We start from the raw sequence: 25,504 nt of genomic DNA, 5'->3' as shown, positions 1-25,504 counted from the left end.
AATATACCGGATCACACCAGCTCCGTCCTTTGAACACTTCAAAGATGCTATGCAAATCATGTAGTGTAGCGGTAATCACATTGTCTTTACACGACAGAGAAACCAATTTAGAACTTAACGGAAAATAACCACATGTGCGCTGTGCTTCTTTCTTCCTGCCATATAAATAAGATAAAGAATTCGAAAATTGGTGAAACATCGGGAGTTCCAATGACATATACAAATTTTTTTGCTTAGAAGTGCGATATTTCTTAATAAGACCTTGGAATGCGAGAGCTCTTTAGAGGCGCAAGGTAAACGGTTTGACCATGTACAGAAACAGCTATGTGCGCTGTGTTTCTTTCATACATTTTATCTAAGCCTGTAACCGTTCTGGCTCGTACAAAACAATTTTTGATCTTAATTTCCGCAACGTAAAGAGTTCTATAGTTGTTTTACTAAAATTTCTAGAATTCGATATTTTGCAATTTAAAAATCAGAGGGGAAATATTCTTTTTCAACCACGGGAAAGTTTTCGTAGTGTGTGGTTATCACATGCGCTTCACACGTGGAAGGTTCCCAATTCAAACCCGGGCGGAAAAATTTAGCTTTCTTCCCCTCTTTAAAAATCGGGTGTTCCAATAACATATACAAATTTGTTTGCTTGGAAGTGCGATATTTCTTAATTAGACCTTGGAATGCGAGAGCTCTTTAGAGGCGCAAGGTAAACGGTTTGACCATGTACAGAAAAAGCTATGTACGCTATGTTTGTTCCATATATTTTTTTTAAACCTGTAACCGTTATGCTTGTGAAAAACAATTTTTGATCTTAATTTCCGCAACGTAGAGAATTCTATAGCTATTTTACTAAAATTTCCAGCATTCGATATTTTGCCACTTAAAATTCCAAGGGAAATGTTCTTTTTTAACAAAGGGAAAGTTTTCGTAGTGTAGTGGTTATCACATGCGCTTCACACGTGCAAGGTCCCCAGTTCAAACCTTGGCGGAAACATTTCGCTTCCTTCCTCTCTTTTAAAGACACAATTTTGCCATTCTTTTCTTTTTCTGAGGCCTGTTCTTTGCGTGTTTCCGTAGCTGCCTCGTCCACAGGCTCTTCTTAAGTTTTGTTCTAATTTTTTAATACCAATTTTACATCATTGAAGCAAATGGGGACGAGGCAGTTTCCGTAGTGTAGCGGTTATCACGTGCGCCTAACACGCGCAAGGTCCCCAGTTCAATCCTGCGGAAACACAATTTGCTTCTACTTTTCCTATTTTGAATACTGGATAATCGTTTGTAGTCAAATTTTATCGCACAGCAGATTTCAAACGTTAAGATGGCTTATGAAAATATTTTTCCTTAAATAAACAATTCATAAATATACCGGATCACACCAGCTCCGTCCTTTGAACACTTCAAAGATGCACGCAATTCATGTAGTGTAGCGGTAATCACATGCACCTTACACGCCAGAGAACCCAATTCAGAACTTAGCGGAAACAAACCACATGTGCGCTGTGCTTCTTTCTTCCTGCCATATAAATAAGATAAAGAATTCGAAAATGGGCGAAAGATCGGGTGTTCCAATGACATATACAAATTTTTTTGCTTAGAAGTAAGATATTTCTTAATTAGACCTTGGAATGCGAGAGCTCTTTAGAGGCGCAAGGTAAACGGTTTGACAATGTACAGAAACAGCTATGTGGGCTGTGTTTCTTTCATACATTTTATTTAAGCCTGTAACCGTTATGGTTCGTAGAAAACAATTTTTGATCTTAATTTCCGTAACGTAAAGAGTTCTATAGTTATTTTACTAAAATTTCTAGAGTTCGATATTTTGCCAATTAAAAATCAGAGGGGAAATATTCTTTTTCATCCACGGGAAAGTTTTCGTAGTGTAGTGGTTATCACATGCCCTTCACACGTGCAAGGTTCCCAGTTCAAACCAGGGCGGAAACATTTCGCTTTCTTCCCCTCTTTTAAAAACACAATTTTGCCATTGTTGTTCTGCTGACTGTTCTTTGCATGTTTCCGTAGCTGCCTCGTCCACAGGCTCGTCTTAAGTTTTGGCCTATTTTAATATACCAGTTTTAAATCATTGAAGCGAATGGGGACGAGGCAGTTTCCGTAGTTTAGCGGTTATCACGTTCGCCTAACACGCGCAAGGTCCCCAGTTCAATCCCGGGCGGAAACACAATTTGCTTCTACTTTTCCTATTTTAAACACTGGATAATCGTTTGTGGTCAAATTTTAACACTCAGCAGATTTCAAACGTGAAGATGGCTTATGAAAATAGTTTTCCTTAAATAAACAATTCATAGATATACCAGATCACACCAGCTCCGTCCTTTGAACACTTCAAAGATGCTACCTAATTCATGTAGTGTAGCGGTAATCACATGCACCTTACACGCCAGAGAACCCAATTCAGAACTTAACGGAAACAAACCACATGTGCGCTGTGCTTCTTTCTTCCTGCCATATAAATAAGATAAAGAATTCGAAAATTGGCGAAACATCGGGTGTTCCAATGACATATACAATTTTTTTTCTTAGAAGTGCGATATTTCTTAATTAGACCTTGGAATGCGAGAGCTCTTTAGAGGCGCAAGGTAAACTGTTTGACCATGTACAGAAACAGCTATGTGCGCTGTGTTTCTTTCATACATTTTATTTAAACCTTTAACCGTTATGGCTTGTAGAAAACAATTTTTGATCTTAATTTCTGCAACGTAGAGAGTTCTATAGTTATTTTACTAAAATTTCCAGAATTCGATATTTTGCCAATTAAAATTCAGAAGAGAAATAATCTCTTCCAACCACGGGAAAGTTTTCGTAGTGTAGTGGTTATCACATGCACTTCACACGTGCAAGGTCCCCAGTTCAAACCAGGGCGGAAACATTTCGCTTTCTTCCCCTCTTTTAAAAATCGGGTGTTCCAATAACATATACAAATTTGTTTGCTTGGAAGTGCGATAATTCTTAATTAGACTTTGGAATGCGAGAGCTCTTTAGAGGCGCAAGGTAAACGGTTTGACCATGTACAGAAAAAGCTATGTACGCTATGTTTCTTCCATATCTTCCAATTTTTGATCTTAATTTCCGCAACGTACAGAATTCTATAGTTATTTTACTAAAATTTCTAGAATTCGATATTTTGCCAATTAAAAATCAGAGGGGAAATATTCTTTTTCAACCGCGGGAAAGTTTTCGTAGTGTAGTGGTTATCACATGCGCTTCACACGTGCAAGGTCCCCAGATCAAACCTGGCGGAAACATTTCGCCTTCTTTCCCTCTTTTAAAGACGCAATTTTGCCATTCTTGTTCTGCTGACTGTTCTTTGCGTGTTTCCATAGCTGCCTCGTCCACAGGCTGTTCTTAAGTTTTGGCTTTTTTTGTATATACCAGTTTTACATCATTGAAGCGAATGGGGACGAGGCAGTTTCCGTAGTGTAGCGGTTATCACGTGCGCCTAACACGCGCAAGGTCCCCAGTTCAATCCTGGGCGGAAACACTTTGCTTCTACTTTTCCTATTTTGAACACTGGATAATCGTTTGTGGTCAAATGTTATCGCACAGCAGATTTCAAACTTGAAGATGGCTTATGAAAATTGTTTTCCTTAAATAAACTTCAAATATACCGGATCACACCAGCTCCGTCCTTTGAACACTTCAAAGATGCTACGCAATCATGTAGTGTAGCGGTCACATGCACCTTACACGCCAGAGAAACCAATTTAGAACTTACGGAAACAAACCACATGTGCGCTGTGCTTCTTTCTTCCTGCCATATAAATAAGATAAAGAATTCGAAAATTGGCGAAACATCGGGTGTTCCAATGACATATACAATTTTTTTTGCTTAGAAGTGCGATATTTCTTAATTAGACCTTGGAATGCGAGAGCTCTTTAGAGGCGCAAGGTAAACGGTTTGACCATGTACAGAAACAGCTATGTGCGCTGTGTTTCTTTCATACATTTTATTTAAACCTTTAACCGTTATGGCTTGTAGAAAACAATTTTTGATCTTAATTTCTGCAACGTAGAGAGTTCTATAGTTATTTTACTAAAATTTCCAGAATTCGATATTTTGCCAATTAAAATTCAGAAGAGAATAATCTCTTTCAACCACGGGAAAGTTTTCGTAGTGTAGTGGTTATCACATGCGCTTCACACGTGCAAGGTCCCCAGTTCAAACCTGGGCGGAAACATTTCGCCTTCTTTCCCTCTTTTAAAGACACAATTTTGCCATTCTTGTTCTGCTGACTGTTCTTTGCGTGTTTCCGTAGCTGCCTCGTCCACAGGCTCTTCTTAAGTTTGGCTTTTTTATGTATATACCAGTTTTACATCATTGAAGCAAATGGGGACGGCAGTTTCCGTAGTGTAGCGGTTATCACGTGCGCCTAACACGCGCAAGGTCCCCAGTTCAATCCTGGGCGGAAACACTTTGCTTCTACTTTTCCTATTTTAAAACTGGATAATCGTTTGTGGTCAAATGTTATTGCACAGCAGATTTCAAACTTGAAGATGGCTTATGAAAATGTTTTCCTTAAATAAACATTCATAAATATACCGGATACACCAGTTCCTTCCTTTGAACACTTCAAACATGCTACGCAATCATGTAGTGTAGCGGTAATCACGTGCACCTTACACGCCAGAACCCAATTAGAACTTAGCGGAAACAAACCACATGTGCGCTGTGCTTCTTTCTTCCTGCCATATAAAAAGATAAAGAATTCGAAAATTAGCGAAACATCGGGTGTTCCAACATATACAATTTTTTGCTTAGAAGTGCGATATTTCTTAATTAGACCTTGGAATGCGAGAGCTCTTTGGAGGCGCAAGGTAAACGGTTTGACATGTACAGAAACAGCTATGTGCGCTGTGTTTCTTTCATACATTTTTAAACCTTAACCGTTATGGCTTGTAAAAACAATTTTTGATCTTAATTTCGCAACGTAGAGAGTTCTATAGTTATTTTACTAAAATTTCCAGAATTCGATATTTTGCCAATTAAAATCTGAGAAATATCTTTTCATCCACGGGAAAGTTTTCGTAGTGTAGTGGTTATCACATGCGCTTCACACGTGCAAGGTCCCATCAAACCTGGGCGGAAACTTTCGCTTCTTTCCCTCTTTTAAAGACGCAATTTTGCCATTTTGTTCTGCTGACTGTTCTTTGCATGTTTCCATAGCTGCCTCGTCCACAGGCTTCTTAAGTTTTGGCTTTTTTATGTATATACCAGTTTTAAATCATTGAAGCGAATGGGGACGAGGCAGTTTCCGTAGTGTAGCGGTTATCACGTGCGCCTAACACGCGCAAGGTCCCCAGTTCAATCCTGGGCGGAAACACTTTGCTTCTACTTTTCCTATTTTAACACTGGATAATCGTTTGTGGTCAAATTACGCCAGCAGATTTCAAACTTGAAGATGGCTTATGAAAATGTTTTCCTTAAATAAAACATTCATATATACCGGATCACACCAGCTCCGTGCTTTGAACACTTCAAAGATGCTACGCAATTCATGTAGTGTAGCGGTAATCACATGCACCTTACACGCCAGAGAAACCAATTTAGAACTTAGCGGAAACAAACCACATGTGCGCTGTGCTTCTTTCTTCCTGCCATATAAATAAGATAAAGAATTCGAAAATTGGCGAAACATCGGGTGTTCCAATGACATATACTTTTTTTTGCTTAGAAGTGCGATATTTCTTAATTAGACCTTGGAATGCGAGAGCTCTTTAGAGGCGCAAGGTAAACGGTTTGACCATGTACAGAAACAGCTATGTGCGCTGTGTTTCTTTCATACATTTTATTTAAACCTTTAACCGTTATGGCTTGTAGAAAACAATTTTTGATCTTAATTTCTGCAACGTAGAGAGTTCTATAGTTATTTTACTAAAATTTCCAGAATTCGATATTTTGCCAATTAAAATTCAGAATAGAAATAATCTCTTTCAACCACGGGAAAGTTTTCGTAGTGTAGTGGTTATCACATGCGCTTCACACGTGCAAGGTCCCCAGTTCAAACCTGGGCGGAAACATTTCGCCTTCTTTCCCTCTTTTAAAGACACAATTTGCCATTCTTGTTCTGCTGACTGTTCTTTGCGTGTTTCCGGAGCTGCCTCGTCCACAGGCTCTTCTTAAGTATTGGCTTATTTTATGTATATACCAGTTTTACATCATTGAAGCAAATGGGGACGGGGCAGTTTCCGCAGTGTAGCGGTTATCACGTGCGCCTAACACGCGCAAGGTCCCCAGTTCAATCCTGGGCGGAAAAACTTTGCTTCTACTTTTCCTATTTTTAAAACTGGATAATCGTTTGTGGTCAAATGTTATTGCACAGCAGATTTCAAACTTGAAGATGGCTTATGAAAATAGTTTTCCTTAAATAAAACATTCATAAATATACCGGATTACACCAGTTCCTTCCTTTGAACACTTCAAACATGCTACGCAATACATGTAGTGTAGCGGTGATCACGTGCATCTTACACGCCAAAGAACCCAATTCGGAACTTAGCGGAAACAAACCACATGTGTACTGTGCTTTTTTATTCCTGCCATATAAAAAAGATAAAGAATTTAAAAATTAGCGAAACATCGGGTGTTCCAATAACATATACAAATTTGTTTGCTTGGAAGTGCGATATTTCTTAATTAGACCTTGGAATGCGAGAGCTTTTTGGAGGCGCAAGGTAAACGGTTTGACCATGTACAGAAAAAGCTATGTACGCTATGTTTCTTCCATATCTTCCAATTTTAACCTGTAACCGTTATGGCTAGTAAAAACTTTTTGATCTTAATTTCCGCAACGTAGAGTTCTAAGTTATTTTACTAAAATTTCCAGAATTCGATATTTTGCCAATTAAAAATCTGAGGGGAAATATTCTTTTTCATCCACGGGAAAGTTTTCGTAGTGTAGTGGTTATCACATGCACTTCACACGTGCAAGGTTCCCAATTCAAACCAGGGCGGAAACCTTTCGCTTTCTTTCCCTCTTTTAAAAACACAATTTTGCCATTGTTGTTCTGCTGACTGTTCTTTGCATGTTTCCGTAGCTGCCTCGTCCACAGGCTCGTCTTAAGTTTTGGCCTATTTTATGTATACCAGTTTTAAATCATTGAAGCGAATGGGGACGAGGCAGTTTCCGTAGTTTAGCGGTTATCACGTTCGCCTAACACGCGCAAGGTCCCCAGTTCAATCCTGGGCGGAAACACAATTTGCTTCTACTTTTCCTATTTTTAATACTGGATAATCGTTTGTGGTCAAATTTTAACACTCAGCAGATTTCAAACGTGAAGATGGCTTATGAAAATAGTTTTCCTTAAATAAACAATTCATAGATATACCAGATCACACCAGCTCCGTCCTTTGAACACTTCAAAGATGCTACGCAATTCATGTAGTGTAGCGGTAATCACATTGTCTTTACACGCCAGAGAAACCAATTTAGAACTTAACGGAAAATAACCACATGTGCGCTGTGCTTCTTTCTTCCTGCCATATAAATAAGATAAAGAATTCGAAAATTGGTGAAACATCGGGAGTTCCAATGACATATACAAATTTTTTTGCTTAGAAGTAAGATATTTCTTAATAAGACCTTGGAATGCGAGAGCTCTTTAGAGGCGCAAGGTAAACGGTTTGACCATGTACAGAAACAGCTATGTGCGCTGTGTTTCTTTCATACATTTTATCTAAGCCTGTAACCGTTCTGGCTCGTACAAAACAATTTTTGATCTTAATTCCGCAACGTAAAGAGTTCTATAGTTGTTTTACTAAAATTTCTAGAATTCGATTTTGCAATTTAAAAATCAGAGGGGAAATATTCTTTTTCAACCACGGGAAAGTTTTCGTAGTGTAGTGGTTATCACATGCGCTTCACACGTGGAAGGTTCCCAATTCAACCCGGGCGGAAACATTTCGCTTTCTTCCCCTCTTTTAAAAATCGGGTGTTCCATAACATATACAAATTTGTTTGCTTGGAAGTGCGATATTTCTAATTAGACCTTGGAATGCGAGAGCTCTTTAGAGGCGCAAGGTAAACGGTTTGACCATGTACAGAAAAGCTATGTACGCTATGTTTCTTCCATATTTTTTTTAAACCTGTAACCGTTATAGCTTGTGAAAAACAATTTTTGATCTTAATTCCGCAACGTAGAGATTCTATAGCTATTTTACTAAAATTTCCAGCATTCGATATTTTGCCACTTAAAATTCCAAGGGAAATGTTCTTTTTTAACAAAGGGAAAGTTTTCGTAGTGTAGTGGTTATCACATGCGCTTCACACGTGCAAGGTCCCCAGTTCAAACCTTGGCGGAAACATTTCGCTTCCTTCCTCTCTTTTAAAGACACAATTTTTCCATTCTTTTCTGGGCCTGTTCTTTGCGTGTTTCCGTAGCTGCCTCGTCCACAGGCTCTTCTTAAGTTTTGTTCTAATTTTTATATACCAATTTTACATCATTGAAGCAAATGGGGACGAGGCAGTTTCCGTAGTGTAGCGGTTATCACGTCGCCTAACACGCGCAAGGTCCCCAGTTCAATCCTGGGCGGAAACACAATTTGCTTCTACTTTTCCTATTTTGAATACTGGATAATCGTTTGTAGTCAAATTTTATCGCACAGTAGCTTTCAAACGTTAAGATGGCTTATGAAAATATTTTTCCTTAAATAAACAATTCATAAATATACCGGATCACACCAGCTCCGTCCTTTGAACACTTCAAAGATGCTCGCAATTCATGTAGTGTAGCGGTAATCACATGCACCTTACACGCCAGAGAACCCAATTCAGAACTTAGCGGAAACAAACCACATGTGCGCTGTGCTTCTTTCTTCCTGCCATATAAATGAGATAAAGAATTCGAAAATGGGCGAAAGATCGGGTGTTCCAATGACATATACAAATTTTTTTTGCTTAGAAGTGCGATATTTCTTAATTAGACCTTGGAATGCGAGAGCTCTTTAGAGGCGCAAGGTAAACGGTTTGACAATGTACAGAAACAGCTATGTGGGCTGTGTTTCTTTCATACATTTTATTTAAGCCTGTAACCGTTATGGTTCGTAGAAAACAATTTTTGATCTTAATTTCCGTAACGTAAAGAGTTCTATAGTTACTTTACTAAAATTTCTAGAGTTCGATATTTTGCCAATTAAAAATCAGGGGAAATATTCTTTTTCATCCACGGGAAAGTTTTCGTAGTGTAGTGGTTATCACATGCCCTTCACACGTGCAAGGTTCCCAGTTTAAACCAGGGCGGAAACATTTCGCTTTCCCCTCTTTTAAAAACACAATTTTGCCATTGTTGTTCTGCTGACTGTTCTTTGCATGTTTCCGTAGCTGCCTCGTCCACAGGCTCGTCTTAAGTTTTGGCCTATTTTAAGTATATACCAGTTTTAAATCATTGAAGCGAATGGGGACGAGGCAGTTTCCGTAGTTTAGCGGTTATCACGTTCGCCTAACACGCGCAAGGTCCCCAGTTCAATCCTGGGCGGAAACACAATTTGCTTCTACTTTTCCTATTTTAAACACTGGATAATCGTTTGTGGTCAAATTTTAACACTCAGCAGATTTCAAACGTGAAGATGGCTTATGAAAATAGTTTTCCTTAAATAAACAATTCATAGATATACCAGATCACACCAGCTCCGTCCTTTGAACACTTCAAAGATGCTACCTAATTCATGTAGTGTAGCGGTAATCACATGCACCTTACACGCCAGAGAACCCAATTCAGAACTTAACGGAAACAAACCACATGTGCGCTGTGCTTCTTTCTTCCTGCCATATAAATAAGATAAAGAATTCGAAAATTGGCGAAACATCGGGTGTTCCAATGACATATACAATTTTTTTTCTTAGAAGTGCGATATTTCTTAATTAGACCTTGGAATGCGAGAGCTCTTTAGAGGCGCAAGGTAAACTGTTTGACCATGTACAGAAACAGCTATGTGCGCTGTGTTTCTTTCATACATTTTATTTAAACCTTTAACCGTTATGGTTTGTAGAAAACAATTTTTGATCTTAATTTCTGCAACGTAGAGAGTTCTATAGTTATTTTACTAAAATTTCCAGAATTCGATATTTTGCCAATTAAAATTCAGAAGAGAAATAATCTCTTCCAACCACGGGAAAGTTTTCGTAGTGTAGTGGTTATCACATGCACTTCACACGTGCAAGGTCCCCAGTTCAAACCAGGGCGGAAACATTTCGCTTTTTCCCCTCTTTTAAAAATCGGGTGTTCCAATAACATATACAAATTTGTTTGCTTGGAAGTGCGATAATTCTTAATTAGACTTTGGAATGCGAGAGCTCTTTAGAGGCGCAAGGTAAACGGTTTGACCATGTACAGAAAAAGCTATGTACGCTATGTTTCTTCCATATCTTCCAATTTTTGATCTTAATTTCCGCAACGTACAGAATTCTATAGTTATTTTACTAAAATTTCTAGAATTCGATATTTTGCCAATTAAAAATCAGAGGGGAAATATTCTTTTTCAACCGCGGGAAAGTTTTCGTAGTGTAGTGGTTATCACATGCGCTTCACACGTGCAAGGTCCCCAGATCAAACCTGGGCGGAAACATTTCGCCTTCTTTCCCTCTTTTAAAGACGCAATTTTGCCATTCTTGTTCTGCTGACTGTTCTTTGCGTGTTTCCATAGCTGCCTCGTCCAAAGGCTGTTCTTAAGTTTTGGCTTTTTTATGTATATACCAGTTTTACATCATTGAAGCGAATGGGGACGAGGCAGTTTCCGTAGTGTAGTGGTTATCACGTGCGCCTAACACGCGCAAGGTCCCCAGTTCAATCCTGGTCGGAAACACTTTGCTTCTACTTTTCCTATTTTGAACACTGGATAATCGTTTGTGGTCAAATGTTATCGCACAGCAGATTTCAAACTTGAAGATGGCTTATGAAAATGTTTTCCTTAAATAAACAATTCATAAATATACCGGATCACACCAGCTCCGTCCTTTGAACACTTCAAAGATGCTACGCAAATCATGTAGTGTAGCGGTAATCACATGCACCTTACACGCCAGAGAAACCAATTTAGAACTTAGCGGAAACAAACCACATGTGCGCTGTGCTTCTTTCTTCCTGCAATATAAATAAGATAAAGAATTCGAAAATTGGCGAAACATCGGGTGTTCCAATGACATATACAATTTTTTTTGCTTAGAAGTGCGATATTTCTTAATTAGACCTTGGAATGCGAGAGCTCTTTAGAGGCGCAAGGTAAACGGTTTGACCATGTACAGAAACAGCTATGTGCGCTGTGTTTCTTTCATACATTTTATTTAAACCTTTAACCGTTATGGCTTGTAGAAAACAATTTTTGATCTTAATTTCTGCAACGTAGAGAGTTCTATAGTTATTTTACTAAAATTTCCAGAATTCGATATTTTGCCAATTAAAATTCAGAAGAGAAATAATCTCTTTCAACCACGGGAAAGTTTTCGTAGTGTAGTGGTTATCACATGCGCTTCACACGTGCAAGGTCCCCAGTTCAAACCTGGGCGGAAACATTTCGCCTTCTTTCCCTCTTTTAAAGACACAATTTTGCCATTCTTGTTCTGCTGACTGTTCTTTGCGTGTTTCCGTAGCTGCCTCGTCCACAGGCTCTTCTTAAGTATTGGCTTATTTTATGTATATACCAGTTTTACATCATTGAAGCAAATGGGGACGGGGCAGTTTCCGTAGTGTAGCGGTTATCACGTGCGCCTAACACGCGCAAGGTCCCCAGTTCAATCTTGGGCGGAAAAACTTTGCTTCTACTTTTCCTATTTTTAAAACTGGATAATCGTTTGTGGTCAAATGTTATTGCACAGCAGATTTCAAACTTGAAGATGGCTTATGAAAATAGTTTTCCTTAAATAAAACATTCATAAATATACCGGATTACACCAGTTCCTTCCTTTGAACACTTCAAACATGCTACGCAATACATGTAGTGTAGCGGTGATCACGTGCATCTTACACGCCAAAGAACCCAATTCGGAACTTAGCGGAAACAAACCACATGTGTACTGTGCTTTTTTATTCCTGCCATATAAAAAAGATAAAGAATTTAAAAATTAGCGAAACATCGGGTGTTCCAATAACATATACAAATTTGTTTGCTTGGAAGTGCGATATTTCTTAATTAGACCTTGGAATGCGAGAGCTTTTTGGAGGCGCAAGGTAAACGGTTTGACTATGTACAGAAAAAGCTATGTACGCTATGTTTCTTCCATATCTTCCAATTTTAACCTGTAACCGTTATGGCTAGTAAAAAACAATTTTTGATCTTAATTTCCGCAACGTAGAGAGTTCTAAAGTTATTTTACTAAAATTTCCAGAATTCGATATTTTGCCAATTAAAAATCTGAGGGGAAATATTCTTTTTCATCCACGGGAAAGTTTTCGTAGTGTAGTGGTTATCACATGCACTTCACACGTGCAAGGTTCCCAATTCAAACCAGGGCGGAAACCTTTCGCTTTCTTTCCCTCTTTTAAAAACACAATTTTGCCATTGTTGTTCTGCTGACTGTTCTTTGCATGTTTCCGTAGCTGCCTCGTCCACAGGCTCGTCTTAAGTTTTGGCCTATTTTATGTATATACCAGTTTTAAATCATTGAAGCGAATGGGGACGAGGCAGTTTCCGTAGTTTAGCGGTTATCACGTTCGCCTAACACGCGCAAGGTCCCCAGTTCAATCCTGGGCGGAAACACAATTTGCTTCTACTTTTCCTATTTTTAATACTGGATAATCGTTTGTGGTCAAATTTTAACACTCAGCAGATTTCAAACGTGAAGATGGCTTATGAAAATAGTTTTCCTTAAATAAACAATTCATAGATATACCAGATCACACCAGCTCCGTCCTTTGAACACTTCAAAGATGCTACGCAATTCATGTAGTGTAGCGGTAATCACATTGTCTTTACACGCCAGAGAAACCAATTTAGAACTTAACGGAAAATAACCACATGTGCGCTGTGCTTCTTTCTTCCTGCCATATAAATAAGATAAAGAATTCGAAAATTGGTGAAACATCGGGAGTTCCAATGACATATACAAATTTTTTTGCTTAGAAGTAAGATATTTCTTAATAAGACCTTGGAATGCGAGAGCTCTTTAGAGGCGCAAGGTAAACGGTTTGACCATGTACAGAAACAGCTATGTGCGCTGTGTTTCTTTCATACATTTTATCTAAGCCTGTAACCGTTCTGGCTCGTACAAAACAATTTTTGATCTTAATTTCCGCAACGTAAAGAGTTCTATAGTTGTTTTACTAAAATTTCTAGAATTCGATATTTTGCAATTTAAAAATCAGAGGGGAAATATTCTTTTTCAACCACGGGAAAGTTTTCGTAGTGTAGTGGTTATCACATGCGCTTCACACGTGGAAGGTTCCCAATTCAAACCCGGGCGGAAACATTTCGCTTTCTTCCCCTCTTTTAAAAATCGGGTGTTCCAATAACATATACAAATTTGTTTGCTTGGAAGTGCGATATTTCTTAATTAGACCTTGGAATGCGAGAGCTCTTTAGAGGCGCAAGGTAAACGGTTTGACCATGTACAGAAAAAGCTATGTACGCTATGTTTCTTCCATATATTTTTTTTAAACCTGTAACCGTTATAGCTTGTGAAAAACAATTTTTGATCTTAATTTCCGCAACGTAGAGAATTCTATAGCTATTTTACTAAAATTTCCAGCATTCGATATTTTGCCACTTAAAATTCCAAGGGAAATGTTCTTTTTTAACAAAGGGAAAGTTTTCGTAGTGTAGTGGTTATCACATGCGCTTCACACGTGCAAGGTCCCCAGTTCAAACCTTGGCGGAAACATTTCGCTTCCTTCCTCTCTTTTAAAGACACAATTTTTCCATTCTTTTTCTGAGGCCTGTTCTTTGCGTGTTTCCGTAGCTGCCTCGTCCACAGGCTCTTCTTAAGTTTTGTTCTAATTTTTTATATACCAATTTTACATCATTGAAGCAAATGGGGACGAGGCAGTTTCCGTAGTGTAGCGGTTATCACGTGCGCCTAACACGCGCAAGGTCCCCAGTTCAATCCTGGGCGGAAACACAATTTGCTTCTACTTTTCCTATTTTGAATACTGGATAATCGTTTGTAGTCAAATTTTATCGCACAGTAGCTTTCAAACGTTAAGATGGCTTATGAAAATATTTTTCCTTAAATAAACAATTCATAAATATACCGGATCACACCAGCTCCGTCCTTTGAACACTTCAAAGATGCTCGCAATTCATGTAGTGTAGCGGTAATCACATGCACCTTACACGCCAGAGAACCCAATTCAGAACTTAGCGGAAACAAACCACATGTGCGCTGTGCTTCTTTCTTCCTGCCATATAAATGAGATAAAGAATTCGAAAATGGGCGAAAGATCGGGTGTTCCAATGACATATACAAATTTTTTTGCTTAGAAGTGCGATATTTCTTAATTAGACCTTGGAATGCGAGAGCTCTTTAGAGGCGCAAGGTAAACGGTTTGACAATGTACAGAAACAGCTATGTGGGCTGTGTTTCTTTCATACATTTTATTTAAGCCTGTAACCGTTATGGTTCGTAGAAAACAATTTTTGATCTTAATTTCCGTAACGTACAGAATTCTATAGTTATTTTACTAAAATTTCTAGAATTCGATATTTTGCCAATTAAAAATCAGAGGGGAAATATTCTTTTTCAACCGCGGGAAAGTTTTCGTAGTGTAGTGGTTATCACATGCGCTTCACACGTGCAAGGTCCCCAGATCAAACCTGGGCGGAAACATTTCGCCTTCTTTCCCTCTTTTAAAGACGCAATTTTGCCATTCTTGTTCTGCTGACTGTTCTTTGCGTGTTTCCATAGCTGCCTCGTCCACAGGCTGTTCTTAAGTTTTGGCTTTTTTATGTATATACCAGTTTTACATCATTGAAGCGAATGGGGACGAGGCAGTTTCCGTAGCGTAGCGGTTATCACGTGCGCCTAACACGCGCAAGGTCCCCAGTTCAATCCTGGTCGGAAACACTTTGCTTCTACTTTTCCTATTTTGAACACTGGATAATCGTTTGTGGTCAAATGTTATCGCACAGCAGATTTCAAACTTGAAGATGGCTTATGAAAATTGTTTTCCTTAAATAAACAATTCATAAATATACCGGATCACACCAGCTCCGTCCTTTGAACACTTCAAAGATGCTACGCAAATCATGTAGTGTAGCGGTAATCACATGCACCTTACACGCCAGAGAAACCAATTTAGAACTTAGCGGAAAATAACCACATGTGCGCTGTGCTTCTTTCTTCCTGCCATATAAATAAGATAAAGAATTCGAAAATTGGCGAAACATCGGGTGTTCCAATGACATATACAATTTTTTTTGCTTAGAAGTGCGATATTTCTTAATTAGACCTTGGAATGCGAGAGCTCTTTAGAGGCGCAAGGTAAACGGTTTGACCATGTACAGAAACAGCTATGTGCGCTGTGTTTCTTTCATACATTTTATTTAAACCTTTAACCGTTATGGCTTGTAGAAAACAATTTTTGATCTTAATTTCTGCAACGTAGAGAGTTCTATAGTTATTTTACTAAAATTTCCAGAATTCGATATTTTGCCAATTAAAATTCAGAAGAGAAATAATCTCTTTCAACCACGGGAAAGTTTTCGTAGTGTAGTGGTTATCACATGCGCTTCACACGTGCAAGGTCCCCAGTTCAAACCTGGGCGGAAACATTTCGCCTTCTTTCCCTCTTTTAAAGACACAATTTTGCCATTCTTGTTCTGCTGACTGTTCTTTGCGTGTTTCCGTAGCTGCCTCGTCCACAGGCTCTTCTTAAGTATTGGCTTATTTTATGTATATACCAGTTTTACATCATTGAAGCAAATGGGGACGGGGCAGTTTCCGTAGTGTAGCGGTTATCACGTGCGCCTAACACGCGCAAGGTCCCCAGTTCAATCCTGGGCGGAAAAACTTTGCTTCTACTTTCCTATTTTTAAAACTGGATAATCGTTTGTGGTCAAATGTTTATTGGCACAGCAGATTTCAAACTTGAAGATGGCTTATGAAAATAGTTTTCCTTAATAAAACATTCATAATATACCGGATTACACCAGTTCCTTCCTTTGAACACTTCAAACATGCTACGCAATACATGTAGTGTAGCGGTGATCACGTGCATCTTACACGCCAAAGAACCCAATTCGGAACTTAGCGGAAACAAACCACATGTGTACTGTGCTTTTTTATTCCTGCCATATAAAAAAGATAAAGAATTTAAAAATTAGCGAAACATCGGGTGTTCCAATAACATATACAAATTTGTTTGCTTGGAAGTGCGATATTTCTTAATTAGACCTTGGAATGCGAGAGCTTTTTGGAGGCGCAAGGTAAACGGTTTGACAATGTACAGAAACAGCTATGTGCCCTGTGTTTCTTTCATATATTTAATTTAAACCTGTAACCGTTATGGCTCGTAAAAAACAATTTTTGATCTTAATTTCCGCAACGTAGAGAGTTCTATAGTTATTTTACTAAAATTTCTAGAATTCGATATTTTGCCAATTAAAAATCACAGGGGAAATATTCTTTTATAACCACGGGAAAGTTTTTTTTAGTGTAGTGGTTCTCACATGCGCTTTACACGTGCAAGGTCCCAGTTCAAACCTGGGCGGAAACATTTCGCTTTCTTCACCTCTTTTAAAGACACAATTTTGCCTTTCTTTTTCGCTGACTGTTCTTTGCGTGTTTCCGTAGCTGCCTCGTCCACAGGCTCTTTTTAAGTTTTACCTTTTTGATGTATATATCAGTTTTACGTCATTGAAGCGACTGGGGACGAGGCAGTTTCGGTAATGTAGCGGTTATCACGTGCGCCTAATATGTGCAAGGTCCCGAGTTCAATCCTGGGCGGAAACACTTTGCTTTTACTTTTCCTATTTTTAACACTGGATAATCGTTTGTGGTCAAATGTTATCGCACAGCAGATTTCAAACTTAAAGATGGCTTATGAAAATAGTTTTCCTTAAATAAACAATTCATAAATATACCGGATTACACCAGCTCCTTCCTTTGAACACTTCAAACATGCTACGCAATTCATGTAGTGTAGCGGTGATCACGTGCATCTTACACGCCAGAGAACCCAATTCGGAACTTAGCGGAAACAAACCACATGTGCGCTGTGCTTCTTTTTTCTTGCCATATAAATAAGATAAAGAATTCAAAAAATAGCGAAACATCGGGTGTTCCAAAAACATATACAAATTTGTTTGCACGTTGGTCATATTCGGCAAATTTTCTCCCGGTAAAGAGGGCTCAGTTTTTCAGCGGTCTTCGCATAAAAAATTAAAAGCTTTTCGTTTTACGCCTAACAGCTGGGAAATTTGTTGCGCATGCGCTAGTTCGGCTTGCGTGTACCCCACGAATATATTTCGCGCACTACACGGCGGGACCTTTAAATATATAAACAAAAACAATGTAGCCAAACTTTCTTTTGGTATTTTGCTTGTTTTTAGTGCCATCAAAAATAAAAAGGAATAAAAAGGGATAAATTTTGTGCCGTGTGTTGCAAATGCTGGCAAAAAAATTAAATGCTGCAAGAAGTAGTCTTCCGCAAAGCACATTTTTGGAGAGTTGTTTTGGTCTTCGCTTGACGACGATGTACAGACACAAAGATTATAAGCGAAATTACACTTATGGGGGCAATTTATAGTTAAAAACGATTATGAAATTTTTCTTTCTAAACCTCCAGGGAATTCAATAGTGCAATTAGAATTATGGAGATTTCGGCTAATTTTCTTTTAATCTGGTCGAGTAGGGACCACGCGTAAATACAGAATGGGACGGAAAAATTCAAGGACATACTTTTAGAATATTTCTTCCTCGAGAGAACGTAACGGGGCTGACTTTTCTGTACAACAATTATTAAATTGGTGCCAAGGAATATAGCAAAAGATGTTCGCAGTTATTCAAATAGTTTCATGATTTTTTAGCTGAACACGTCAACCGGTAAAAGCACACAAATACTCAATATATCAAGTACAATCCACGATTTCATTGGTAAGGGCAATTTTCACATCAACAAAATCCTGTTCATCTCAAACAACAAACAATGTGGATGCCAAATTTAGTGCAAAAAGTTTGGAGATTTCCTTGAGATTTCGAGCTATCCGGCTTGCTCAATAAATACCCGTGACTCAGGTTTACAAACTTCACAGCTGCTTAGGCATATGTTCCCGTAAAAATGCGGAATTATCCGGGGAAATATCAACGAGAAGTAAGACTAAATGTTGTAAGAAACATATTACGTACTTTTTCTCGTTTTAGAAGTCAACGTTGGGGCGAGAGACTTTGCTCAAACTCACGCGCGCCAATATTGTGTTCAAGCCATCGGTCTACTTTGCCGCATTTGAATGTACTTATCACTCGCCCATATTCAGTCCAAGCCATTTGAAAATTATATAATAGAATTTATATCATTACAATTTACATAATATGTAAATTTAGACAGCTTAAACAAGAGAGTTTCCATGCCATTCACAAATAAACACAGCAGTTTGAAAAATACAACCGCTCGTCGAAGCCAAGGAATCTTGGTCGGCAACATTTATTCAAAATCCACCGTTAAAAAGTCCATTTCTAACAGCAGAAGCAATGTCCGTGAGCTAAATAAGGAGCTTCCATACTTTAAACTTTTTGATCATTGCCGAAAAAAGTTCAGATCTCCATAAAACTTTCGCTTTGTAAATTTCGTTCAAAATTCGAATTCGAATAAACATGCGGCTATGTGCCAGCGATTTTTTGCACAGCGACAACAAATTTCCCAGCTGTTTTTACGCCTTGCTCTCAATTTTATGTAAGTTGTCCGCTGACAATATGAGCCTGCACGAGTGGGAGAAACTTAGCTAAGTTGGACCAGCGTGTTGCTTGGAAGTGCGATATTTCTTAATTAGACCTTGGAATGCGAGAGCTCTTTAGAGGCGCAAGGTAAACGGTTTGACCATGTACAGAAACAGCTATGTGCGCTATGTTTCTTCCATATATTTTTTTCAAACCTGTAACCATTATGGCTCGTAGAAAACAATTTTTGATCTTAATTTCCGCAACGTAGAGTGTCCTATAGTTACTTTTACTAAAATTTCCAGAATTCGATATTTTGCCAATTAAAATTCAGAAGGGAAATATTCTTTTTCAACCACGGGAAAGTTTTTGCAGTGTAGTGGTTATCACATGCGCTTCACACGTGCAAGGTCCCCAGTTCAAACCTGGGCTGAAAAATTTCGCTTTTTTCCTCTCTTTAAAGACACAATTTTTCCATTCTTGTTCTGCTGACTGTTCTTTGCGTGTTTCCGTAGCTGCCTGGTCCACAGGGTCTTCTTAAGTTTTGGCTTATTTTATGTGTATACCAGTTTTACATCATTGAAGCGAATGGGGACGAGGCCGTTTCCGTAGTGTAGCGGTTATCACGTGCGCCTACACGTTGGTCATATTCGGCAAATTTTCTCCCGGTAAAGAGGGCTCAGTTTTTCAGCGGTCTTCGCATAAAAAATTAAAAGCTTTTCGTTTTACGCCTTGCTCTCAATTTTATGTAAGTTGTCCGCTGACAATATGAGCCTGCACGAGTGGGAGAAACTTAGCTAAGTTGGACCAGCGTGCTAACACGCGCAAGTCCCCAGTTCAATCCTGGGCGGAAACACTTTGCTTCTAGTTTTCCTATTTTGAACACGGGATAATCGTTTGTGGTCAAATGTTATCGCACAGCAGATTTCACCGCTGTTCGGTTCTTTGTTGAAACTTTAATATCCTTTAAATTAGGGATTCTCTTTAATAATTGTTAGTTCAAAACAAAAATTTTATTGGTTTTCAAGTATTTTTACAACGGTTGAAAAATCACTATCAGCTGGATAGTTCTATTATATAATTAGCTTTCGTACAACTGGCCACAAGCCCAGGTAATGAGTTACAGCATTATAAAATGCTAGAGTAACCTGCCAACTATACTCATTGTAAAACTTTTAAACAACATAACGTGTCACGAGAGCATAATCTTGTGACCATTGACAAAACGACTATATTATATACAACACAAGGATAACACAGGCTATATTCACTTCCCATTAATTGCTCCAAGGAGAGGGTTTTTTTTGGCTTCCAAATAACTTCGGCCCACCAGTTCATCTGTCTTTGAAACATGCATGATGAAACTAACGGAGAATGCTGTGATATTGGTATCCGGTATAATCTAGTTTTCGAACTACAGTCTAAACTAATTGTTATCTAACAGCGCTTGCTGTAAAATCCTGCACAAATCTTTCCAAATATCCTGGATATTCATAGCACTGAGAAATAGAAAATACTTGACATCTTCAGTAAACGTAATGAGAACTCGGGAGATTTTCTACAAATTTGTTAGTAATAAAGATCTTTGAACAAATTATTTCAAATAGCAGTATGTACATGCACAACTCTCATGCAAGGGAGACATCCACCTTCCATGACATCCCAGAGATATTGCAAATCAGCATCTAATGGACTCCAAATCCCCACCACTTCAACAAAGGAGAACTTTGCCACTCAAGGTACGGTGTGGCGTAACTTCAACAAATAGCAAGAGGAAAAAGGAAAGTTTTGATACAGCAATTTCTGCTCTTCTAAAGACTAATTAAGACTTTATGAATGGATGTTCGACTTTCATTCCTGTTATGAAGTTAAAAGTGCTTATTAGATTTTAATTTGTGCAGTGGTACATAAAATTTACTAACTTTCTCTGTCTTTGGTGTTTGAAGAATGCATGCACAATTTTCCTTCCCTTCCGAGACTGATGTAGTAAAATTCAATGCATTTGATATTTATTCATTGCTCTTGTGGAGCCGTTTCTACAGATTTCTTTTTCCTGTTTCAATCCGAAAGATCAGAAGAAAAAACAAAATACAAGATGCTGTGAAATTTATAATGTTGTTCCAGCAATAGATATATTCAAAAACCTAACAAAAATTACAAGTGCATGACTCGTGCAGTCAACAATTCTCAAAATGGCGGATGCTCATTCGTATATACTGAATTTTTTTTTTCCCAACTATATTTTCTGCTTGAAATGCACACACCGCCATCTTTTTCGTATAATTGTTGATTTAATTACAATTTATTACCAGTGCATGTTAGATTATACAGACTATTAAGTGATAATTGAGATACAATCATACTACACTACTTCTAGGCATGCTCGTATATATATCTGACTGTAATAATTATAGTTATTGTATTTGATGCCACTGCATTGCTAATGACTAACTTATACTTATCTTTTATTAACGTTACAAACTGGTCATTCACTGATCATCTACTAATCATATAATTATTCAACTGCTTCGTAAGATTCACCAAGCCCAGAGCTGCAATAAAATATGAGGAATGCATTTTAACTTCGATATTCTGTTTCTATAACTATGAGAAAACGTATATATAAGTTTTTGAAAGTCATGGCCAGAAAATTCGGACATAATTAACATTCTACTTCCGCCTAAATTTGCATATGGTGTCAAAATAAAGCTTCGTGAGCTTATAGTAAACTGTAATGTGCACAGTACTAAACGCTATAAATACAGCTTTAGGTGGTCGATTATAATTTGCCTTAATTGCTCGTTGCAGAGAAAGTTAATCTTAATATTTTGAGACAGTATTTCAAAATGTTTTATCAGTATTCGTCCTGCATTTTCAAAACAAAGTTTTGGTCAATTATCACGTTGAATACCATATAAAACGAAAACCGTAATAGCGTACAAATAAAATAAAAAAGGCAGAGCCGACATAAACCTTTACCAGCAAAATATTACCTCAGGATCTTTAATATGACACGAATTACAAGAAACAACCAGGGCAAATTGCAAAGATGCAATGGTTTTCCTTAATTTTGCGAAATTTAAGAATGCGCAATATAATTTTTAGTTCTGCAAACGAATAATATTTGAACAGATATGCAAATTTGCTACGGCAATCTGCATATTCCATGTCCGCAATTTCTGGCCATGTTTCTAAAAGCTAAAATTAATGTAAAGCATTGAATGTATTTACGTTTACCAACTGTCAACAGTTGCGAGTTTTGGCACCTGGAGAAGTCTGGGGTTGCAGAGACAGAATTTTAGAAAAGAGCGTAGTCTTTTTACCAAAGCAATTACGCGCAGACGAAGCCTGATCGTATTGGTAGGTACACATGACTTACAGATCCACAAGACGACGTGTTTTAAATGACATCATCATTACGACAATTTTAACATTACTTCATATTTGATTGCGGGATGAAATGGTAAAAGTATGATGTAAAAGTATGAGGGCCGCGGGGCGTCCTCGCTTGTCTCTGAAAGCGCTTGACCCTCGCTATTCCTGTGGTTCCGGCGCCGCAATTGGCATATCCCACATAAGCCCGTAAATTACATAATTTTAAACAGAAACAAGACACAGACTTGGTGTTAACCTCAGGTTGTTGTAGCGCTGCAGGGCCAATTAATAAAGACAACAAATGGGGTGGTATATAAATCATTTCATGTCTGACATCTGACGTTTGTAGAATACACATTCAATTTTTTCAAAATAAATCGTAAACAAACGGTAGGATGTAATGTTACAGACGCGATGACGCACCAGTGGTAAAAAACGCAATTAAAGCCATGAAATCGTGTAGACATTTTCTGCTGAAAATACATATTTCACGCGGTCAAATATATTCTCTGGCATGTAACAACCTTTGCTTCGTTTGTCCCCTCAGGTTTAATCATAATATTTCATATGAAGTATATAAGGTTAGTACATACCTCAGTAACAACCATAAAGCTCAATTCGCATGCATATGTGCTTAGACCAAGACACTGGATGTATACGAATATAACGAGCAGTGATTGGTGGAGACAGGACATTGGTTTCTTTGTAACTATTCCCATCAAATATCTAGACAAAGTTGAAAATCATAAAACCCTACCCAAATCCGTTTAGAAAATAATAAAAGCGCTTGATCATGCAGGCTTCCTATGATAGTACTGTACATTCTGTGACAAACAAACAACAGACATACTTTTACATAAAGCTGTGCAGTATACGAAAACAACGAGGAATTTTGTTTTGAACCTAAAGCCGGTCTTTCACTAGGCGATACTTTTTGAATGAACAAATTTTTCGCTCGATTTTCTTTTCAATTGTGACCGGTCAAGAGAATCCGTCACGGTCGATTTCTCACAATTGAAAAGAAAATTGAGCGAAAAATTTCTTTCGACAGAAAAATTTCGCCATTTTTTGTTTTTTGTAAAATGTTAAGGTGGCTCGATACAGTATATTTAGCTGCGCTCTTGCGCGTGGAAACATTAATAGCCTCGCGAGAAATTGGACGCGCGTCTGTAACCCGCTCGCGGGAAATTTAAATGCCAAGCAAAACAAACATGGCAGATTTAAAAAGCCCGGAAACCCCCGAAAGCATTACAACGCCGCTCTGCGAGAAAAGTATATTTAAAAATAGGACAGGAAAATTCATCAGTGAAAATAAATTTTAAAAAAACGTAAGGGCGGTAGAAGCAATGAAAATTAAGAGGAAATTAACGTACGATAGCATCGAAAACAGGCTTAGTCGATCGGAAACTGACGATAGTAACCGTGTTTCACCAAGGAAGAAAAGAAAACGAGAACGCCAGGCACAAGTTTTGAATAGATTTCCGGTTTCGATATGTTTCCTGCAAAGTGCATTAACTTTTAATCTTCTAGCGAAATATTTAGACGCTTGATTCCTGTTTAAATGTCAGTGGATTAAAAAATTTCGAGAAACTCTATCGAGCCACCGGTACCCTTAGATTAACAGGCCCCAGACTTTATTAACAATATTTTTTATACAGCCTGTCGTGCAATAATTCCCACCTTTTCATAAAAAAAATTGGGGGTCACCGAACTCGTTTGTGATAATTTATAAACACGTATAGTGCAATAATTCTCACCTTATCATCACCCTCATTTTTGTATGATTCGAATGTTGTTCCATTCAAACTATGCTTCACAGAGTAAGTCTTCACCCAACAAGCAATAAAATCTCCTCCCTGAGTGGCAATCCCTGAGACAACTTCCTTCTTGGCAAGATCAACCTGTATCCACTGGTTTTTGTCGTCTACATCTGCTCTCCATCCCCCTTTGTTGTACAATCGTCCACGCGCTGATAAGTGACTTTTCCAAAAACTCGAAGAATTCAATTGAGAATCTTCAACTTTATTCTTATCTTCTACGCCAAGTGTCTTTTCACCAGCTTTGCAAAGAATTGCATTCACTAGAGAGTATTTTAAAAATTTAAACCTGTGCCTATTGGACGAAACAAGATAAATCTAAATTTAAAAACATGCTTATTCACCTCCTAAATATACAAGATTCACCTCCTAAATATAAAAGTCATAATTGCACAAGCGCTAGATATACATGAGTAACATGACAAGTTTCAACTTTCAAAGAAATTAATAGCTAATATAATCACTGTTTGGGCCAAATGAGCTTTGTACAACTGCTTAGTTTAGTGCTAAACATTTACAACAAAAATCTATTTCCTGCGACCTGTGGAAATAATTATAGTCCGGCCTATATACCTTCCAGTACGAGCCAAACAAGTGCAATCCATTGTCCTAACTTTATAGAATTTGATATGATATATTTTCGTAGAAATAAGAATTTTGTTGAGTTAAATTTCTTTGTATTACGTAAAGCGAGATGCACATAAGCAGAAACATCATGGGGTCCTGACATATAGACTTTTGTTTACCTTCCGTACCGTTCAAAGTTGTAACCATTTTTTTTGCAAAGCGCAACTATAATCATTTAAAAGGAAACGTTGTTCCTACTGATGTGCGCATACGGCTAAATTAATAAGTTTCTTATGATTACAGCGAGCAGCAGTTTGTAGATTTGAATGACGTCAAAAGAAGTGCCCAATAGTCTTGCAACGATAACGACCCCCACCCTGGGAAGTCATGAACTTGCTGTTCGCTTGCGATCTTATACGTAAGTAACGGTGTTGACTGCTAATTCTCGCGAGATGCTGACCGTGTCCAGGTCATGATAAAGATTCAAATGGTGCATTATCAGATCAACAAGGTACATCAGCAGATGTCCCACAATAACAGATTAGCATGCGCTCTTCAAGAACGTCTATTGCTAGTCCAGAAAACCTTGTTATTTGTCTTTTCAGTATATTTTATAAAAATAGGAACACAATGCGTAGATGTGGGTAGCCTGTAAAACATTAACTTAGAGTCCAAAATTGTTTCAAACATTTCAGCATAACAATTTTAAAGGACTCATCTATGCATCTGAACAATATTTAAAAAGATTTTTGTTCAGTTGAAATGCACTTGTGTTAAAAGTTTTGTTTTTTAAAAAATATGTTTTGTTAGTTATGTTCAAACAAAAGCTTCCTTTTAAACTCCAAAGCATTTGGTTTAATAGCTGCATGTCCACAAGCAAGAAATTGACAGTTGAAATATTTCAATAGTCAAAAGTGGATAAGCAATCTGATT

General features: G+C 37.9%; 1 protein-coding gene and 29 non-coding genes across 30 annotated transcripts; 29 read left to right on the top strand and 1 right to left on the bottom strand.

Moving 5' to 3' along the window:
* Window positions 1-918: 918 nt before the first annotated feature.
* Trnav-cac lies at window positions 919-991 on the top strand. The gene has a single exon. It is a non-coding gene; the product is annotated as a tRNA-Val (tRNA).
* A 168-nt stretch (window positions 992-1,159) lies between these two features.
* Window positions 1,160-1,230, top strand: Trnav-aac. The gene has a single exon. It is a non-coding gene; the product is annotated as a tRNA-Val (tRNA).
* Window positions 1,231-1,865: 635 nt separating this feature from the next.
* Window positions 1,866-1,938, top strand: Trnav-cac. The gene has a single exon. It is a non-coding gene; the product is annotated as a tRNA-Val (tRNA).
* A 162-nt stretch (window positions 1,939-2,100) lies between these two features.
* On the top strand, window positions 2,101-2,173 carry Trnav-aac. Its single transcript has one exon. It is a non-coding gene; the product is annotated as a tRNA-Val (tRNA).
* A 635-nt stretch (window positions 2,174-2,808) lies between these two features.
* Window positions 2,809-2,881, top strand: Trnav-cac. The gene has a single exon. It is a non-coding gene; the product is annotated as a tRNA-Val (tRNA).
* Window positions 2,882-3,185: 304 nt separating this feature from the next.
* On the top strand, window positions 3,186-3,257 carry Trnav-cac. The gene has a single exon. It is a non-coding gene; the product is annotated as a tRNA-Val (tRNA).
* A 163-nt stretch (window positions 3,258-3,420) lies between these two features.
* Trnav-aac lies at window positions 3,421-3,493 on the top strand. Its single transcript has one exon. It is a non-coding gene; the product is annotated as a tRNA-Val (tRNA).
* Window positions 3,494-4,117: 624 nt separating this feature from the next.
* Window positions 4,118-4,190, top strand: Trnav-cac. The gene has a single exon. It is a non-coding gene; the product is annotated as a tRNA-Val (tRNA).
* Window positions 4,191-4,351: 161 nt separating this feature from the next.
* Trnav-aac lies at window positions 4,352-4,424 on the top strand. The gene has a single exon. It is a non-coding gene; the product is annotated as a tRNA-Val (tRNA).
* An 836-nt stretch (window positions 4,425-5,260) lies between these two features.
* Window positions 5,261-5,333, top strand: Trnav-aac. Its single transcript has one exon. It is a non-coding gene; the product is annotated as a tRNA-Val (tRNA).
* A 624-nt stretch (window positions 5,334-5,957) lies between these two features.
* On the top strand, window positions 5,958-6,030 carry Trnav-cac. The gene has a single exon. It is a non-coding gene; the product is annotated as a tRNA-Val (tRNA).
* Window positions 6,031-6,194: 164 nt separating this feature from the next.
* Window positions 6,195-6,267, top strand: Trnav-aac. The gene has a single exon. It is a non-coding gene; the product is annotated as a tRNA-Val (tRNA).
* Window positions 6,268-7,132: 865 nt separating this feature from the next.
* Window positions 7,133-7,205, top strand: Trnav-aac. Its single transcript has one exon. It is a non-coding gene; the product is annotated as a tRNA-Val (tRNA).
* A 1,036-nt stretch (window positions 7,206-8,241) lies between these two features.
* Window positions 8,242-8,314, top strand: Trnav-cac. Its single transcript has one exon. It is a non-coding gene; the product is annotated as a tRNA-Val (tRNA).
* A 161-nt stretch (window positions 8,315-8,475) lies between these two features.
* Window positions 8,476-8,547, top strand: Trnav-aac. Its single transcript has one exon. It is a non-coding gene; the product is annotated as a tRNA-Val (tRNA).
* Window positions 8,548-9,416: 869 nt separating this feature from the next.
* Trnav-aac lies at window positions 9,417-9,489 on the top strand. Its single transcript has one exon. It is a non-coding gene; the product is annotated as a tRNA-Val (tRNA).
* Window positions 9,490-10,124: 635 nt separating this feature from the next.
* Trnav-cac lies at window positions 10,125-10,197 on the top strand. The gene has a single exon. It is a non-coding gene; the product is annotated as a tRNA-Val (tRNA).
* Window positions 10,198-10,500: 303 nt separating this feature from the next.
* Trnav-cac lies at window positions 10,501-10,573 on the top strand. The gene has a single exon. It is a non-coding gene; the product is annotated as a tRNA-Val (tRNA).
* A 164-nt stretch (window positions 10,574-10,737) lies between these two features.
* On the top strand, window positions 10,738-10,810 carry Trnav-aac. The gene has a single exon. It is a non-coding gene; the product is annotated as a tRNA-Val (tRNA).
* A 633-nt stretch (window positions 10,811-11,443) lies between these two features.
* Trnav-cac lies at window positions 11,444-11,516 on the top strand. The gene has a single exon. It is a non-coding gene; the product is annotated as a tRNA-Val (tRNA).
* Window positions 11,517-11,681: 165 nt separating this feature from the next.
* Trnav-aac lies at window positions 11,682-11,754 on the top strand. The gene has a single exon. It is a non-coding gene; the product is annotated as a tRNA-Val (tRNA).
* An 873-nt stretch (window positions 11,755-12,627) lies between these two features.
* Trnav-aac lies at window positions 12,628-12,700 on the top strand. Its single transcript has one exon. It is a non-coding gene; the product is annotated as a tRNA-Val (tRNA).
* A 1,047-nt stretch (window positions 12,701-13,747) lies between these two features.
* On the top strand, window positions 13,748-13,820 carry Trnav-cac. The gene has a single exon. It is a non-coding gene; the product is annotated as a tRNA-Val (tRNA).
* A 164-nt stretch (window positions 13,821-13,984) lies between these two features.
* On the top strand, window positions 13,985-14,057 carry Trnav-aac. The gene has a single exon. It is a non-coding gene; the product is annotated as a tRNA-Val (tRNA).
* A 635-nt stretch (window positions 14,058-14,692) lies between these two features.
* On the top strand, window positions 14,693-14,765 carry Trnav-cac. Its single transcript has one exon. It is a non-coding gene; the product is annotated as a tRNA-Val (tRNA).
* Window positions 14,766-14,929: 164 nt separating this feature from the next.
* Trnav-aac lies at window positions 14,930-15,002 on the top strand. The gene has a single exon. It is a non-coding gene; the product is annotated as a tRNA-Val (tRNA).
* A 634-nt stretch (window positions 15,003-15,636) lies between these two features.
* Trnav-cac lies at window positions 15,637-15,709 on the top strand. The gene has a single exon. It is a non-coding gene; the product is annotated as a tRNA-Val (tRNA).
* Window positions 15,710-15,874: 165 nt separating this feature from the next.
* On the top strand, window positions 15,875-15,947 carry Trnav-aac. Its single transcript has one exon. It is a non-coding gene; the product is annotated as a tRNA-Val (tRNA).
* An 869-nt stretch (window positions 15,948-16,816) lies between these two features.
* On the top strand, window positions 16,817-16,889 carry Trnai-aau. Its single transcript has one exon. It is a non-coding gene; the product is annotated as a tRNA-Ile (tRNA).
* A 5,892-nt stretch (window positions 16,890-22,781) lies between these two features.
* Window positions 22,782-24,778, bottom strand: LOC114537314 (lactadherin-like). The gene is made up of 3 exons (XM_028558455.1): window positions 24,751-24,778; window positions 23,945-24,267; window positions 22,782-22,913 (listed from the first exon to the last, which is right to left on the bottom strand). The coding sequence occupies exons 1-3, from the start codon at window positions 24,776-24,778 to the stop codon at window positions 22,782-22,784; spliced, it is 483 nt and encodes a 160-aa protein (XP_028414256.1).
* Window positions 24,779-25,504: the final 726 nt, after the last annotated feature.

Source organism: Dendronephthya gigantea, unplaced genomic scaffold (genome assembly GCF_004324835.1).
Source record: "Dendronephthya gigantea isolate DGI-Jeju-01 unplaced genomic scaffold, DenGig_1.0 000156F, whole genome shotgun sequence".
Classification (NCBI taxonomy): domain Eukaryota; kingdom Metazoa; phylum Cnidaria; class Anthozoa; order Malacalcyonacea; family Nephtheidae; genus Dendronephthya; species Dendronephthya gigantea.
Note: the sequence above shows the minus strand (reverse complement) of the source record. Positions and strands in the feature narration are given on the sequence as shown.